General features: G+C 43.4%; 1 protein-coding gene across 4 annotated transcripts; it reads left to right on the top strand.

The window, feature by feature from the left end:
• Window positions 1–85: 85 nt before the first annotated feature.
• On the top strand, window positions 86–16424 carry COQ6 (coenzyme Q6, monooxygenase). Of its 4 annotated transcripts, none has more exons than XM_055435778.2 (12): window positions 86–295; window positions 9060–9194; window positions 10522–10580; window positions 10886–11009; window positions 12770–12900; window positions 13602–13709; window positions 13800–13862; window positions 14059–14166; window positions 15144–15346; window positions 15423–15538; window positions 15705–15871; window positions 16292–16424. In XM_055435778.2, exons 1-12 carry the CDS (start codon window positions 130–132, stop codon window positions 16319–16321), a joined length of 1410 nt encoding a protein of 469 aa, XP_055291753.1. In that variant the 5' UTR covers window positions 86–129; the 3' UTR covers window positions 16322–16424. The 4 variants fall into 4 exon arrangements, with proteins under 4 accessions (XP_055291753.1, XP_088695582.1, XP_088695583.1 ...); XM_088839456.1 differs by having other exon boundaries at window positions 14008–14166; XM_088839457.1 differs by lacking the exon at window positions 16292–16424 and having other exon boundaries at window positions 15705–15928.
• The last annotated feature ends 76 nt before the right edge of the window (window positions 16425–16500 follow it).

The raw sequence follows: 16500 nt of genomic DNA, 5'->3' as shown, positions 1-16500 counted from the left end.
CTTCCGGTTTTAAGATCGTAGGTCTAGCGCCCGGTGATTGGACGGCTCGTCTCCGGAAGTGCTGCCTAAGGCGGGCCTGTTCAGTTCAGTTTCAGTTCAGTCGCTCAGATAACGTCGCAGGTCAGCGACATGGCGGCCCAGCTGGCTAGGGTCCGGTGGGGCGGTGTGTTTGCCGCTGCCCAGAAGGGCCCTCGGGTCTCCTGCCGGAGGTGGGCTGGCGCCTCGGCGGACAACGTGTACGATGTGGTGGTGTCAGGGGGAGGCCTGGTAGGCGCCGCTATGGCTTGTGCCTTAGGTAAGCGCATCTCCAGGCCGGTATTTGCGGGAAGCGAGGCCGTGAAGGAAGATTGAGGAGTGTGGGAGCCCTGGCACTGTTTGCCCAGAGCCTGAGTGGTCCATCTTGTGGTCCATTCCCTGCCCAGAGGAACCGCAGGACCCCGGGGGCAAACGTTTGTTCCTTCGGAATTCCGAAGGGTCAAAAGTGGGAGGGACCGTAAGAGTCCTTCCAACACGTGGGGACACAGACCCGTCCAGGGTTATTTCGGTCTGGACACCGAAGTCATCCGGCAGTTGTCTACTGAGCTAGGTTCGGCGGTTTTCCTGTTGATGTTTTTAGACCGGCTTCATTGAGATATAGTTTGCATACCATAAACTTCACTCACTTAAAAGCAAAGAATGTAATGATTTTAGTTTATTTGTAGAGCTGTGCAGCCACTGCCACAATGAAGCATAGAACATTTTTATCACCGCCCCAAAGAAACCCGAACCCGTTAAGTAGTCACTGCCCACGCAGCCCGCCCTCTCCCCCATCTCCTCCACCCTAGTACCCTGCTGCTGCTGCGTCACTTCAGTCGTGTCCGACTCTGTGTGACCCCATAGACAGAAGCCCACCAGGGTCCCCCGTCTCTGGGATTCTCCAGGCAAGAACACTGGAGTGGGTTGCCATTTCCTTCTCCAATGTGTGAAAGTGAAAAGTGAAAGTGAAGTTGCTCAGTTGTGTCCGACCCTTAGCGACCCCACGGACTGCAGCCTACCAGGCTCCTCCATCCATGGGATTTTCTAGGCAAGAGTACTGGAGTGGCTTGCCATTGCCTTCTCCGCCCTAGTACCCTAGACAACCACTTATGTACTTTTTCGTCTCTATAGATTGGCTTTTTCAGGACTTTTTCATATACGTGGAATCTGCTTAATGTTTTCAGGAATCATCCAGGTTGCAGTATATGCCAGTGTGCGTGCTCAGTCGCCATGAACGCTTGGCCGCCACAGGCCAGTTATCCCTGTGGTAACTTTTCTGACACCTCCTGCTTAAAACTCCAAAGGTCAGAAGGATCGTGAGGCCCCGCCTTTGCGATCCCATGAACTGTCGCCTATTAGGCTCCTCTGTCCATGGGATTTTCCTGGCGAGAATATTGGAGTGGGTCGCCATGCCCTCTAGCGGATCTTCCCAACCCAGGGATCGGTCAAACCCGAGTCTCCTGCATTGCAGGTGGATTCTTTGCCGCTGAGCCATGGGGGAAGCCCAGGATGTGCCATTACTTTGTTTCTTTTTATTGCCAAATAATAAGTAATATTTTGGGTAGATATATATATATAGCATATTTTGTTTATTCATTCACCAAGTGATAGACATTTGAGTCGTTTTCACTTTGGAGCTGTAACAAATAATGCTACTAATTTCTCTTACATGCTTTTGTTTGTGTAAACATGTATTTTTGGTTATCTTGGATATAATCTTAGAAGTGGATTTTCTGGGTCATTTGGTAAACTCTGCTTAACGTTTTGCAGAACTACCAGTGTTGTAGAGCGGCTGCACCATTTTACATTCCCACCAGCAATAAATGAGAGGTCTCATTTCTCCACATCCTGGACAGCACTGTATTGTCTTTTTGTTACTAGTTATAATAGTGAGTGTGAGGTAACATCTGGTTTTGATTTGTCTTTCCCTAATGATGGACAGGGAGGCCTGGCGTGCTGTGATTCATGGGGTCGCGGAGAGTCAGACACGACTGAGCGACTGAACTGAACTGAACTGAACTGAACTGAATGCCATGAAGAGGCTTTTTAGTTCCTCTTCACTTTCTGCCATAAGGGTAGTGTCATCTGCATATCTGAGGTTATTGATATTTCTCCCGGCAATCTTGATTCCAGCTTGTGCTTCTTCCAGCCCAGCGTTCCTCATGATGTACTCTGCATATAAGTTAAATAAGCAGGGAGACAATATACAGCCTTGATGTACTCCTTTTCCTATTTGGAACCAGTCTGTTGTTCCATGTACAGTTCTGACTGTTGCTTCCTGACCTGCATACAGGTTTCTCAAGAGGCAGGTCAGGTGGTCTGGGATTCCCATCTCTTTCAGAATTTTCCACAGTTTATTGTGATCCACACAGTCAAAGGCTTTGGCATAGTCAATGAAGCAGAAATAGATGTTTTTCTGGAACTCTCTTACTTTCTCCATGATCCAGTGGATGTTGGCAATTTGATCTCTGGTGCCTCTGCCTTTTCTAAAACCTGCTTGAACATCTGGGAGTTCACGGTTCACATATTGCTGAAGCCTGGCTTGGAGAATTTTGAGCATGACTTTACTAGCGTGTGAGATGAGTGCAATTGTGCGGTAGTTTGAGCATTCTTTGGCATTGCCTTTCTTTGGGATTGGAATGAAGACTGACCTTTTCCAGTCCTGTGGCCACTGCTGAGTTTTCCAAATTTGCTGGCATATTGAGTGCAGCACTTTCACAGCATCATCTTTCAAGATTTGAAATAGCTCAACTGGAATTCCATCACCTCCACTAGCTTTGTTCGTAGTGATGCTTTCTAAGGCCCACTTGACTTCACATTCCAAGATGTCTGGCTCTAGGTCAGTGATCACGTTATCGTGATCTACCCTTATGGCAGAAAGTGAAGAGGAACTGAAAAGCCTCTTGATGAAGGTGAAAGAGGAGAGTGAAAAGGTTGGCTTGAAGTTCAACATTCAGAAGACAAAGATCATGGCATCTGGTCCCATCATTTCATAGGAAATAGATGGAAAAACAGTGGAAACAGTGTCAGACTTTATTTTTGGGGCTCCAAAATCACTGCAGATGGTGATTGCAGCCATGAAATTAAAAGACGCTTACTCCTTGGAAGGAAAGTTATGACCAACCTTGATAGTATATTAAAAAGCAGAGACATTACTTTGCCAACCAAGGTCCGTCTAGTCAAGGCTGTGGTTTTTCCAGTGGTCATGTATGGATGTGAGAGTTGGACTGTGAAGAAAGCTGAGTGCTGAAGAACTGATGTTTTTGAACTGTGGTGTTGGAGAAGACTCTTGAGAGTCCCTTGGACTGCAAGGAGATCCAACCAGTCCATCCTAAAGGAGATCAGCCCTGGGTGTTCACTGGAAGGACTGATGCTAAAGCTGAAACTGCAATACTTTGGCCACCTCATGCGACAAGTTGACTCACTGGAAAAGAGTCTGATGCTGGGAAAGGTTGGGGGCGGGAGGAGAAGGGGACGACAGAGAATGAGATGGCTGGATGGCATCACCGACTCTGTGGACATGAGTTTGAGTGAACTCCGGGAGTTGGTGATGGACAGGGAGGCCTGGCGTGCTGTGATTCATGAGGTCACGGAGAGTCGGACACGACTGAGCGACTGAACTAACTGACTGACTGATTGACTGACTGAATGCCATGAAATTAAAAGACACTCCTTGGAAGGAAAGTTATGACCAACCTAGACAGCATATTAAAAAGCAGAGACATTACTTTGCCAACCAAGGTCCGTCTAGTCAAGGCTGTGGTTTTTCCAGTGGTCATGTATGGATGTGAGAGTTGGACTGTGAAGAAAGCTGAGTGCTGAAGAATTGATGTTTTTGAACTGTGGTGCTGGAGAAGACTCTTGAGAGTCCCTTGGACTTCAAGGAGATCCAAACAGTCCATCCTAAAGGAGATCAGCCCTGGGTGTTCATTGGAAGGACTGATGCTAAAGTTGAAACTCCAGTACTTTGGCCACCTCATACGAAGAGTTGATTCACTGGAAAAGACCCTGATGCTGGGAGGGATTGGGGGCAGGAGAAGGGGACGACAGAGGATGAAATGGCTGGATGGCGTCACCGACTTGATGGACATGAGTTTGGGTAAACTCCGGGAGTTGGTGATGGACAGGGAGGCCTGGTGTGCTGTGATTCACGGGGTTGCAAAGAGTCGGACACGATTGAGTGACTGAACTGAACTGAATGGCTAATGATGAATATTCTTTCATGTGTTTATTGGTTATTTGTGTATCTTCTTTGGAGAAATGTCTGTTCATAACTTTTACCCATTTCTAAATTGGACTATTTGTCTTTTTATTATTGAGTTGTGTTTTTTATATTGGATTGGACAAAAAGTTCATTTAGGGTTTTCCATAACATCTTATGGCAAAACCTGAATGATTCTTTTGGCCAAGCCAGTATATTCTGGGTACAAGCCCCTTATCAGATAAATGATTTACAGATATGTTCTCCGATTTTGTGAATTGTTTTCTCACTTTCTTGATGGTTTCCTTGGAAGCACAGAAGTTTTTAATTTTGATGAAGTCCAGCTTATCAGTCTCTTACCACTTTTACTTTTGGTATCATGTCTAAGAAATCATTATCTAACCTCAAATCAGGAAGATTCGCTCCTGTGTTTTCTTCTAAGAGTTTTATAGTTTTAGTTGTTACATTTCAGCCTGTGATCTACTTTGAGTCCAACCTTTGCAAAATGTATAATTTAGACTGCTCTTACCTTGTGAAGTAGATATTTTCATCTTTTATATGAAGAAACTTGCTTGGCAAGGTTTAGTAATGACCAGAGTCTCACACCATGCAGAGACAGAATTTGAACCTAGGCCAACAAATTCTTTTGCTTTTAACAATTGTACAGTGACTTTCAGAAATTGGATTTGAGTTTTCTGGCTTCCATGGTGGCTCAGACGGTAAAGAAACTGCCTGCAATACAGGAGACCTGGGCTCAATTCCTAAGTTGGGAAGATCCCCTGAAGAAGGAAATGGCAACCCACTCCAGTATTCTGGCCTGGAGAATCCCATTGACAGAGGAGCCTGGTGGGCTACAGTCCATGGGGTCACAAGAGTCGGACACGACTTAGTGGCTAAACCACCACCACCAGTATTCTTGCCTAGAGAATCCGTGGACAGAGGAGCCTGGCAGGCTATAATCCATGGGATGGCAAAGAATCAGACACGACTGAACAACTAACACTTTCATTTTTCAATAGTGAGAAAGTCTTTGTTGATTTCAGTGTGAGGTGATAGTCACATTTTCCCTAGGAAGTGGGGAAGTATCCTCTTCTAGGCGACTGGTGGCAAACAGTGCTTTATATAAGCTAATGGGCTTGAGTCTCAAAATCATTTTATAAAATACAGTTATTAGCACTTGCTATAGGCATCTTTTAAAAAGTATCTTGCATATACTTTTTTTCCTCTGTGCCAAGCAGCTTGTGGAATCTTAATCTTAGATCCCTACTGAAGGTTGAAACCTGGGCCTGGCCGTGAGAGCACCAAGTCCTAACTATTGGACTGCCAGGGAATTCCCTATATTCCCACAGTTTGAGAATAAGAAACAGAGAAGAGCTTAATTGTCTTGTAGTGACTTTGCCTCTTAACTTTTTATACAATTTTGTATGATATATACTTGAAAAGTTTTTTAGTCTTACTGAGTTTTTGCTAATTTCATTAATATTTCGTGTTGTGCTGTTTTCTTTGTTTAGGTTTTGTTCTCTTTCTCACCCTATTTGCCCACATCCCAAGGATGGAAAGTTTTTATAAGCGTAGAGAATTCTGTATTGTAATTGTTCATTTTTCTGTTTTTTTTTTCCATAGAAGTATAAATTCCTTAATTCAAGGCTGACTTTAAGCAGATACTTGCAAAACAATTTTCTGTGTAAGTTTACGAAAGAGAGGTCATAGGCTGAGTACACCAGGTTATGAGTCGCTGCCTCTAAATAACTCAAACCTACCGAGCGTAGGTTTTCCCTAAAAAATTCACACACCAGCTAATTTCCTGTTTTAAAAGCTCAGAGAAAATACTGAATGTTAAAACATGAAAATTGAAGCTCAGAGGGAGATTTGTAAGTCTTTGGTACAGTTTATTCAGTGAGCAAGCCTCTACTTTTTTCATGTAAAATATGAACAGAGAAATAAGGAGACTGTGTCCTTGGGCAGGTCCTACTGAGTCAAGTAAACAACCTGCTTGAGATTTTGTGCTTGCTAGTGTCTCCCCTTGATCATGGCCTGTATCCCCGAAAGTATTCTTTGTTAATAGTTTATTTGGTGATCAACTTTTACATTTTGACATCCACTTAATCTTGGATAGCTGCTTTAAAAGTGAAAAATTTCCATGGCCTCTTCACATTTCTTTATAGACCAGTTTATGTTTTCCTTGATTCTTTTCTTCTTTAAACTCAGATTAGTTTATGTTTTAGGCTTGAAATGTGTATTTCCCTCTCAGCACTGTTACTTGTAAATTATATTCTCCAGTAATTTTTTTCCAAGAGAGTTTCCCAAAACATGATATTAAATAGCTAAAAATAAAATACTGAAAAGTAAAGTATTGACCCTAACTATTTATGTGCTTGGAGATCTAATTATTTTGACCAAAAGAAATTTATAAAGTGCATAATGTATACATAAATTTATGCATGCATTCATAGGTGATGAAAGCTAGAAACTGTGAGAGTTGGGATTAAAATTCAGAGTTTCTGATTTTCGTTTCCAGTCCAATGATTGTTTTAAATAAGAAGGAATCTTCCTTTAAAGGAAGTTAAATGATGAAGTGACTGGTCTCCATATGAGATTGCATGTATTTAAATCCTTGGTCTTGTCTGTAATTCTATCTGGGTAGAATTGTATAAATTACAATTTCTGTACATTGATTTTTCTCATCTCTAAAATTAGGACAGAATAGCTTTTTATTCTTCATAAAATTTTGTTATGGATTATATCAGAAAGTACTATACTAAACCATATATAATTGCACCAGGCATATAGGAGTTAATAAACATTAGCAGTGATGATAACGATGATAGTGATTCTATGGAACTTTGCGTTTAGATATGCCAGAAAAAGTAAACTATTAATGTAATCTTGTTATTCATAAAAGTGACAAATTATTATGGCACTCGGTTGTCATTTGATAAAACTAACTTGAATTCTTTATAGAGTGAAATGATTTCAAGGTTAAAATTTAGATATTCACCTATAATTCATAATTTCATTTAATTGAATCAACAGCTAAGTCATATATGTTTATGCTTTAACATAAATATTATAGAGGCTATAATGATATTATAGCCTAAAATATGTATTTTTATTATTTTTTCTATTTTTTTTCCCCTGGACAAGTATGGGATGGAAATCTGACTTCCTAAATGTTTCCTGGTCTCTCATTGAACAAAAATGTCTGTTAAGACATTGAGTATCTTTGTGGGTTGAGGAGATAACAGCGTATACTGCTGGGGACATTATCGCAATAAGAAAAGAATTCCTAGCCCCCAAGAAGTTTAGAATCCAGCAAAGGGGAACGATCTGTAAATAACGAACAGAACAAAGATTTAAATGAAAGCTACCCTAGAGGAACAAGGAACTGACCTCTCCTGGGGGCGGAGGTGTACGGGCACAGTATGAAGAACACTGCTGTGGAGGCGAGGCTTCAACGAGTAGGCTCCACAGGGAGCAGGTGGCTGGGGCTTTCGGTGGGGGAGCGGCTACCGTTAGATCAAGGCCGGAGAAGTGATGGACCAGAACCACCCGCTCTGCTGAGCATGGCCATGGCCAGGGCTCCCATCCTTCTAGCAGAACCGCTGCCGCACGGCAGGGGGCGCCATCCGGGCTGGTGGATTCAGCGCTGCTCACTTCCTTTCCCACTGGAGCTGCCCTTGATTTTCACCCTTTCTTTGTTGTATGTTACAATAGCGCCTTTTTTTGTCATTTACATTCCAAAATAAAAAGAGGAGTCAAGGTTTGTGGGGTTTCCCTGACCGTTACTAAGTAAAGCCTGCAGTGTTTCTTCTCTGGTAATCCCATCACAGGTGTTTTCTCCTTTCTTGGCAGCAGCTCACTGCTTATCTTTTCCCTGCATCTTTTTTTAGGCCCTGTGGAGGGTCTTGTGTCTGTGCTAGTCACCCAGTACCAAAGTCTCCAAATCCTCTTTGTACTTCACTATACATATGTTTTTGAACTGTGGTGTTGGAGAAGACTCATGAGAGTCCCTTATACTGCAAGGAGATCCAACCAGTCCATTCTAAAGGAGATCAACCCTGGATGTTCATTGGAGGGACTGATGCTAAAGCTGAAACTGCAATACTTTGGCCACCTCATGCGACGAGTTGACTCACTGGAAAAGACTGTGATGCTGGGAAAGGTTGGGGGCGGGAGGAGAAGGGGACGACGGAGAATGAGATGGCTGGATGGCATCACCGACTCTGTGGACATGAATTTGAGTGTACTCCGGGGGTTGGTGATGGACAGGGAGGCCTGGCGTGCTGTGATTCATGGGGTCGCGGAGAGTCGGACACGACTGAGCGACTGAACTGAACTGAACTGAACTGATACATATGTTTTAGGATCAGAGTTTTCGGCACCACTGGTGTAGTTTTTGGCTTTCTTTTCTTTTATAAGCTCTTTTATCTTTGACAGTCTTGAGGCCACGGTGAATTTTGTTTGTTAGCTTTATTTTTCTGTTGAACAGGATTTGTCATTTTTAGTGACTTAATACTTTTAAGGTTGTAACTATCTGGTATCTAAATACTGCTGGGGCATTCTATTCCCTTGTTACGGGTTATGCCATTATTTGCTTCTTTGCGCATGGCAGGGGTTGGTCTGGAGAGTTCTTATTGCCACGAGCAGGGTGGTTTACATGACTGAAAATGTGCTGTATGTTACTGCTTAGGACTCCGTATGGTGTTCCCTTTTTATGTGTCCTGTAAGAAATTGTTATTCTAAGCACTAAGGAATTAGTTAATATGATACTTCTCTTGGAAATGAGAGAATAAATTGATTTTTCTAAAATGATATCACATTTTTTTGTTTCTTTTTTTTTTAGGACATGATATTCACTTTTGTGACAAGAAAATCCTGTTGTTAGAAGCAGGTCCAAAGAAAGTACTGGAGAAATTGCCAGAAACTTACAGCAACAGGGTCAGCTCCATCTCCCCTGGCTCTGCAACCCTTCTCAGTAGTGAGTAGAAGATCCTCTGACACAGTGCCGGCCTGGCCTCCTGTCTTGACTTTCCAGATGTCCCGCAGGGCAGAGTCAGCGGGGCACCTGCCTAGGAAGGAGCGCACCAAGATGCCTGGGAGAGGAGGGTGGGGTTGGTAAGTCTAGTGCACAGCTGAAGATCCCAAGAATTGTTCATGTGTCAACTTCTAGTCTGAGGAAAACTTCCAGCAGACATGTGGGCCCATGTAGACATCATTTGTGATGTTGGGTCATTATAAATTGGTGGAATTGAAACTATGAACTAATTGTGACCCTTCACTTAGTAACAGCATCCTCTTTATTCCCAGAGTCAGCCTTCTGTGGGGCTGGAGAGCCTGAATTCTAAATGCTTTTAGGGTGTAGATGGATGTGTGCACATTGTCTTCAGGTCTCTGCCAGATGTTATTCCCTCAAGCCAGCCTATGTGGAACCATCCCATCTAAAATGAGACTCTTGCATCATTCTCTAGCCCATTATACCGCTTTATTTTTCTTTATGACACTTAGTACCTGATATTATGATTTTTTTTTGGGGGGGGTCTATCTCTCCAGCTGGAATGTCAGCTGCGGAACGGCTGAGATTTGTCTGGTTCCCCACTTTGTGCTCAGTGCCTGGAAGTGTATCTGGCACATACTAAGTGCTCAGTAAATATCTCACTGAATGAATTGCTTTGGTTCTCTAGATTTAAACAAAAAATCATCTTTATCCAGGAAGTTTGTAACCTCAGTGGGCTTCCCTGGTGCCTCAGACAGTAAAGAATCTGCCTGCAGTGAGGGAGATCTGGGTTCAGTCCTTGGGAAGATTCCCCTGAAGAAGGGGATGGCAGTGCACTTCAGTATTCTTGCCTGGAGAATTTCATGGACAGAGGAGCCTGATGGACTAAAGTCCATGGATTCATAAAGAGTCAGATAGGACTGAGTGACTAACACTTTGTAGCCTCGTAGGTTGATTTTTGTAACACTTTTTTTGTACCTCAGTAGGATGACTTGATAACACTTTGTAACCTTAGTAGGATGGTGAAGAGAAAGTACAATATGGATTTAATTTCCTTTATTATTTCTCCCTCTTAATGTGATTTGACCTTTGATCATGAAAGCTGGGTCTTTTTTCATGCTGTGTAATCAAAACTGGGAAACAGTAGCTTAGCTCCTAGCACCAAACAGGTTAGAAGTGGTGAGTATTTCTCTGTTATTGAACACTGAGAACAATCTCTCACTTAACAGGAAGAAGGGACAAAGGGAGACCCAGGAGGGATGTAGGTCCCATGAGATTGCTCTGGTCTATATGTAGCTCTTTTCTCTCGTAGGTTTTGGAGCCTGGGACCACATCTGCAACATGAGATACAGAGCCTTTCGGCGAATGCAGGTGCCTCCTTTATCACTTTTGGCAAGATATCTCGGTCTGTCTTGAGTTAAAATAATGGAGTACACATTCTCAGGTTTTCTGTAAATGTGGGAAGAATTCAGGCAGAGTTTACACTCTGTCTCAGGAAGTAGGAGGGAAGCATTCACAAGAGAATTTTCTTCTTTACTGTACATCTCCCACTAGAGGGACTGACACCTTGGGGTTTTTCTGCTTCATTCCCTTGGGAAAGCAGTGCTCAGTTTCTGATTAGAGTAAGACCTCCTTTCCCTTGGACTGTAATACATGCTTTCCCTTTGTGTTTCCAGGTGTGGGATGCCTGCTCGGAAGCTCTGATAATGTTCGATAAGGATAATTTAGATGACATGGGCTATATAGTGGAGAACGATGTCATCATGCATGCTCTCACTAAGCAGCTGGAGGCTGTGTCAGGTGAGGCCCCTGACTCTCCCATCTTCCAGTCACTCTTTGGAAGGAGAACTGTCTTAGAATTATTCTGGGACTAACTGGAAGGATCCCTCCTACAGATAACTGATATTCACCATAAAGAAGCCCTCTGAGGGTTATTTCAGGGTTGTTCTTTCTCTCTCTTTTTAAAACAGCTTTACTCAGGTATAACTTACCTACCAGTAAGTGTCCAGCCATTTTAAGTGTACTATTCAGTGACTTTCTGTTTTTCAGAATTTGCCTCTTCTGGACATTTCATTTAAGTAGAGTTATACAATGTGTATTTTTTGTGTGTCTGACTTCTCTCCCTGAATATATTTTTGACATTTATTCATGTTGTAGCATGATTCAATACTCCAGTCTCATGTGCATATATCACACTTTGTTTATCCATCCATCAGCTGGTGGTCATTGGGTTGTTTCCACTTTTTAGTGGTTGTTAATACAGCTAGGAACATTTGTGTACAAGTTTTTGTGTGGATATATGTTTTATTTCTTCTGGGTGGATACTTAGGACTAGAATTGCTGCGTCATGTAATAATTCTACGTTTAACATTTTCATAAATTGCCAAACTTGAAAGAGGCTGCACCATGTCACTTTACTGCCAATAATTTTAAGAATTCCAATTTCTCCACTCCTTGCCAAAACTTATTCCCCTTAGCCTTTCTTTTTTTTTTTTTTAAATAGCCATCCTAGTAACTGTGAGGTGGTGTCTCATAGTTTTGATTGTATTTACCTGATGACTAATAATGTTGAGTGTCTTTTCAGATGTTTGTTGGCTATTTATGTATTTTTTTTTGGAGAAATGTCTATGCAAAATCTTTTGCCCATTTAGAACTAGATTGTCTTTATTTTTTTAGTAAAGGGTTCTTTGTGTAGTCTGGGTATAAATTCCCTTTACATATATATATATATATATGTTTTATAAGTATTTCAGGGTTCTGGAGGGAGAAAAATTGGAAGCAACTTAAATGCTTTTTGATATGAGATAATGGTTCATCCATGGAGTGAACTTCCATGTAGTTTTTAAAAATCACTGAGATCTAATAGTCACTTGGAAACATGTCCCACAATCTACTGGTGTAAAAGTCTGTGTTGTATGATCCCACCTGTATGTGTGTGTGTAAGGGGGAATGGTGTGTGTGCATGTGCAAACATAGGAAATTACCTGGAAAGCAATAGAACAAAGCTTTGACTATAACTCTATCTGAGTGGTATGATTAAAGGTGATTCTCCCTGCCCCCCACCTTTTAAACCTTTATTTGCAGTTCAGACTTTTACACCAAGTAAAAGTAATAAACATAATTTTTATGATCAGGAAAGTAAAATGTCTTCCAGGGGCAAGGAAAACCTTATGAAATCTAGAACCTGTTTGAGCCTGTGGTATTCCCCACCCTGTTTGCTCTGAAAGCACATGTGGGTTCATTTGGACACAGAGTGAAAAAGAAACTAGAGGAGCAGGAGTGTGGGGAAAAAAGAGTGCCTGGTCAGGTGATAAGTCTGAGAGATTCTCCCCTCAGACACACACTGATTCATCCCTGTGGCCTCTGTCTTTTATTAGCTGTTAGACCATAACATTGATCATGTGGGGTTTTTTTTAGGTCTTTACCTTTCTTATTTAGGAGTCATTGATAAGATAAAGATAAGCTGTCTTGTGACCTTGCTTTATTTAGTTACTGAGTTTTTTCCTCAGCCTGTGGGCCAACTGTCTAATGTTTTGTTTTCTCTCTTCTGACCTCCCTAGACCGAGTGACCGTTCTCTACAAGAGCAAAGCAGTCAGCTATACCTGGCCTTATCCATTTTCCATGGCAGACTCCAGCCCTTGGGTTCATATTACCCTAGGTGATGGCAGAACCCTCCAGACCAAATTGTTGGTAGTTGAAGATTCTTATTTTGCCAGGGGTCTTGCATATCCGCATCTTATTAGAGTCTGTGGTCTCTCGTTTTAGATCTTAGCTATAGTTGAAGTTGATTGGAGGCAAAGCTTTTGGCTATAAGGACCTGGACCCACTCAGACCAGCTCCAGTTAGGATGGCCCTATTGTAAATGCTGTACAGGAGGCAATCTCTCAGACCATCATATGTCTTGAAATAAAGGATAGCTGGCCTTACAGGAACAGGAATCAGAGGGTCAGAAAATGAGCCCTTTCCTTACCTGTCATGAATCCTGTGGTAAACTCATCTTGCATGTCCCATTTTTTTTCTTTTTCTGCTCATCAGCTTCCCCTTTTACATGGCAGCCATTCTCAGCCTTACATCAGGACTGTTCGGCTCCAGTGTCTGCCTTACTGCTTCCTAGTTCAGTTTGAAGAGACTTTGGCTGAGTTAAACCTACAGCTGGCCCTTCTTTGGTCAGATGTCCGGCTGTGGTCTGTTCACTGAAGCTGGGATTGCTTATGTAGGGCTTCTCCTCTAGGGGCTGGGAGTGAGGCAGGCGTGATAAAGAGTTGCCTGCCCCAGATGGGCTTGCCAACAGTTGGAACTAGAGAAAACTTTTAGGAGGCAGGGACAACCTTCTGGAATAGTTTTGTTAATTAAGAGGTTGGCAGACTCAGCAGGCTCTTGTCTGCACGCAGATTGGGGCAGACGGTCACAACTCAGGAGTGCGGCAGGCTGCGGGAATCAGGAATGTTAGCTGGAACTATGACCAATCTGCTGTCGTGGCTACTCTGCATTTATCGGAGGTAAGATCCTGAGCCCACCATCGGGAGCCCTGCTCATGCCTAACTGGTACCAGGCACTTCTGACAATTACCCTTCTCCTGTGTGTTGTAGGCCACCGAAAATAATGTAGCTTGGCAGAGATTTCTCCCCTCTGGGCCCATTGCTCTGCTTCCGGTAAGAAGTCCTTCTGGCTTGTCTTCTTAAACATGTCAACCCTTCTCCTTCTAGAACCTCACTTCACTTAGCCTTTTGCTGGTTGCGATGGACTATGCCCAGACTAACTTTGTTACCCCTTCTTATCGTCTCTTGCGCCTGAGAGCTCTCAGCAACCGAAGTGTCAGCCCTTGGCATTGATGTTCTTTCGACACAGCTCTCAGACACTTTGAGTTCCTTGGTTTGGTCCACATCCCATGAACATGCAGCAGAGCTGGTCAGCATGGAGGAGGAGGAGTTTGTGGATGCCATTAACTCCGCCTTTGTGAGTATCACCTGCCGATGATGTGTTGAGGGGATAAATACAGAAAGGTGGTTCTGAGTAAGAAGAAAGGAATAATCAACACACTGCTCCTTTGGACCTGTACCACTTGATCTGGATTACATGGGGGAGAGGCTTCAGGAAAACGTAAAACCACAGAAATTGGCTTGTGTGCCCTTCTGAGGGTTGTGGGCTGCTGCTCTGCTGACTGAAACAGCTGCCTGGGTGGAAGTTACTTGGATAAGTAACTTTTTTTGAAGCGATAATACTTTAATTTTTAATAGCAGGCAGCAAGAACAAAAGGAACTAAATGTATTAAAGGGGCTTCCAAGATAAATGATGACCCTTTCTGGGTCACTTAGTATATGTTCCTGGCATAAGGCCTTTGCAGTACATTCGTCCAGCAAGTTATGAGTGCTGTTCCGTAGATGGCGCTGGAGTCAGACAAGTGAGATACAGTCCCTGCGTTCAGGAAGCTCCAAGTGAGGAAAGGACACAGAAGTGAGTTAGGGCCCAGTGGTAGAGTTTGCATAGGGAGCGATACTGTGGGGCTTGGAGAACGGCAGATGGCAGCCACAGAGCACCGTTTGGAGGGAGGCTTACAAAGCAGTGGTGGCTTCTGGATACTCCTAGGTGTTACCCTGGTGAACGAGAATTGAGGGGACATTCTAAGCAGAGGGCTGTGTGGGATCAAGAGCATGCTGTAGAGAGAGCTGCTTTGTGGCTGGCACGTGCATTTTGAGGGTCAGGAATGGGGAAAGATGAAGCTCAGAGATAGGCAGGGGCAGCTCATGAGCAGTTTGACTTGATCCTACAGCTTGTGGGGAGTGATGGGGAATTGCATTTTGCATTCGAGGGGCTCGTCACTTGTGGTGCCACTCCCCATGGCTGTGGTTATAAAATGGTTGCCTTGAATGTTTTAATTCCCTGCTGGAATCGCTGATGAACTTTCACTTTGTTTTGTGGTCGATGCTGCTCAGTGGAGTGACGTGAACCACACAGACTTCATTGACTCAGCTGGCTCCATGCTGCAGTCTGCGGTTGCCTTTCTGAAGCCCGCTAGAGTCTCAGCTCGCCAGCTGCCCCCCAGTGTAGCCAGGGTGGACGCCAAAAGCCGAGTCCTGTTTCCTCTTGGGTTGGGACATGCTGCCGAGTACGTCCGGCCTCGGCTGGCCCTCATTGGGTAAGACGGTTAACAGCAGAGCTGCTCCCTTTTCCCTCTGGCTGGAGGCCACACCTGAACTCTGCTTTATTCTTAGGGATGCAGCCCACAGAGTCCATCCACTTGCAGGACAAGGTGTCAACATGGGCTTTGGGGATATCTCCAGCTTGCTCCATCACCTCAGTACTGCAGCCTTCAATGGCAAAGACTTAGGTAAGGATTCAGTGTACCTTGGAGAAGTATCCTGAGCTCATAATATGGGAAGATCAGGAAGATGGCTTCTCAGGAGCCAGATATAGTGGGCATAAATGCATCTGGTTTGCTCAGAAAGAAAACAGCACCACAGAATCAGGGAGGTAACCTTGCCTTTTCCCTCCAGGCTCCATGAGCCACCTCACAAGTTATGAAACAGACAGACAGCGTCACAACACTGCTCTTCTGGCTGCTACGGACCTACTGAAAAGGCTCTATTCCACCAGAGCCACCCCCCTCGTGCTGCTCAGGACCTGGGGCTTGCAGGCTACAAATGCAGTGTCTCCACTCAAAGTAAGAGAACTCTCCCAGATCGCCAAGAATCTTGCTCACTGAGGAATGACTTGGCCAATGACTCTTTAATTTCCTTGGCCATTAAATTATCATCTTTATCTGAATACCTTCCCCAGTGGTTATGAGCAGAAATGTCCCTGCTGGGCTTTTTGGTACTAGCCGACATGGAAGCAGTAACTTTATATAAAATAGTGAACAGGGACTCTTAAAGATTCTTATACTCCTTTTGCTGCTGTCCAGCTTCTTTCCTGAGAAACCTCCATTAAAAGTTACTTTGGAGGGACTTGGAAGGAGAATCTGTCTGGAACTTTCGCCAGTTTTTGTTTCAATCACTTTAAATATTTTAAAGTATTATCTTCACCTGCCTTCATACCTTAAAATGTCAAGAGTATCACTCATTTGACTTCATTTTATCTCTAGGAACAGATTATGGCCTTTGCAAGCAAATGAATACTCTTCTTCTGGAGATTATGTTGATGAAAAATGAATATTGAACATCTTTTTCCAAGACCATCACATCATTTCAAAATTTAATAAATTTACATTAGAATTCTGGAGTCTCTTCTTCTCCTCTGTTTAATGAACTTTTGGAGCCCAAATAATGAGTGATAATTTATGGTGAGGAGGGT

This window comes from Moschus berezovskii, chromosome 9 (genome assembly GCF_049115385.1).
Source record: "Moschus berezovskii isolate FMDL1 chromosome 9, NW_MosBer_1.0, whole genome shotgun sequence".
In the NCBI taxonomy this organism is placed as follows: domain Eukaryota; kingdom Metazoa; phylum Chordata; class Mammalia; order Artiodactyla; family Moschidae; genus Moschus; species Moschus berezovskii.
Note: the sequence above shows the minus strand (reverse complement) of the source record. Positions and strands in the feature narration are given on the sequence as shown.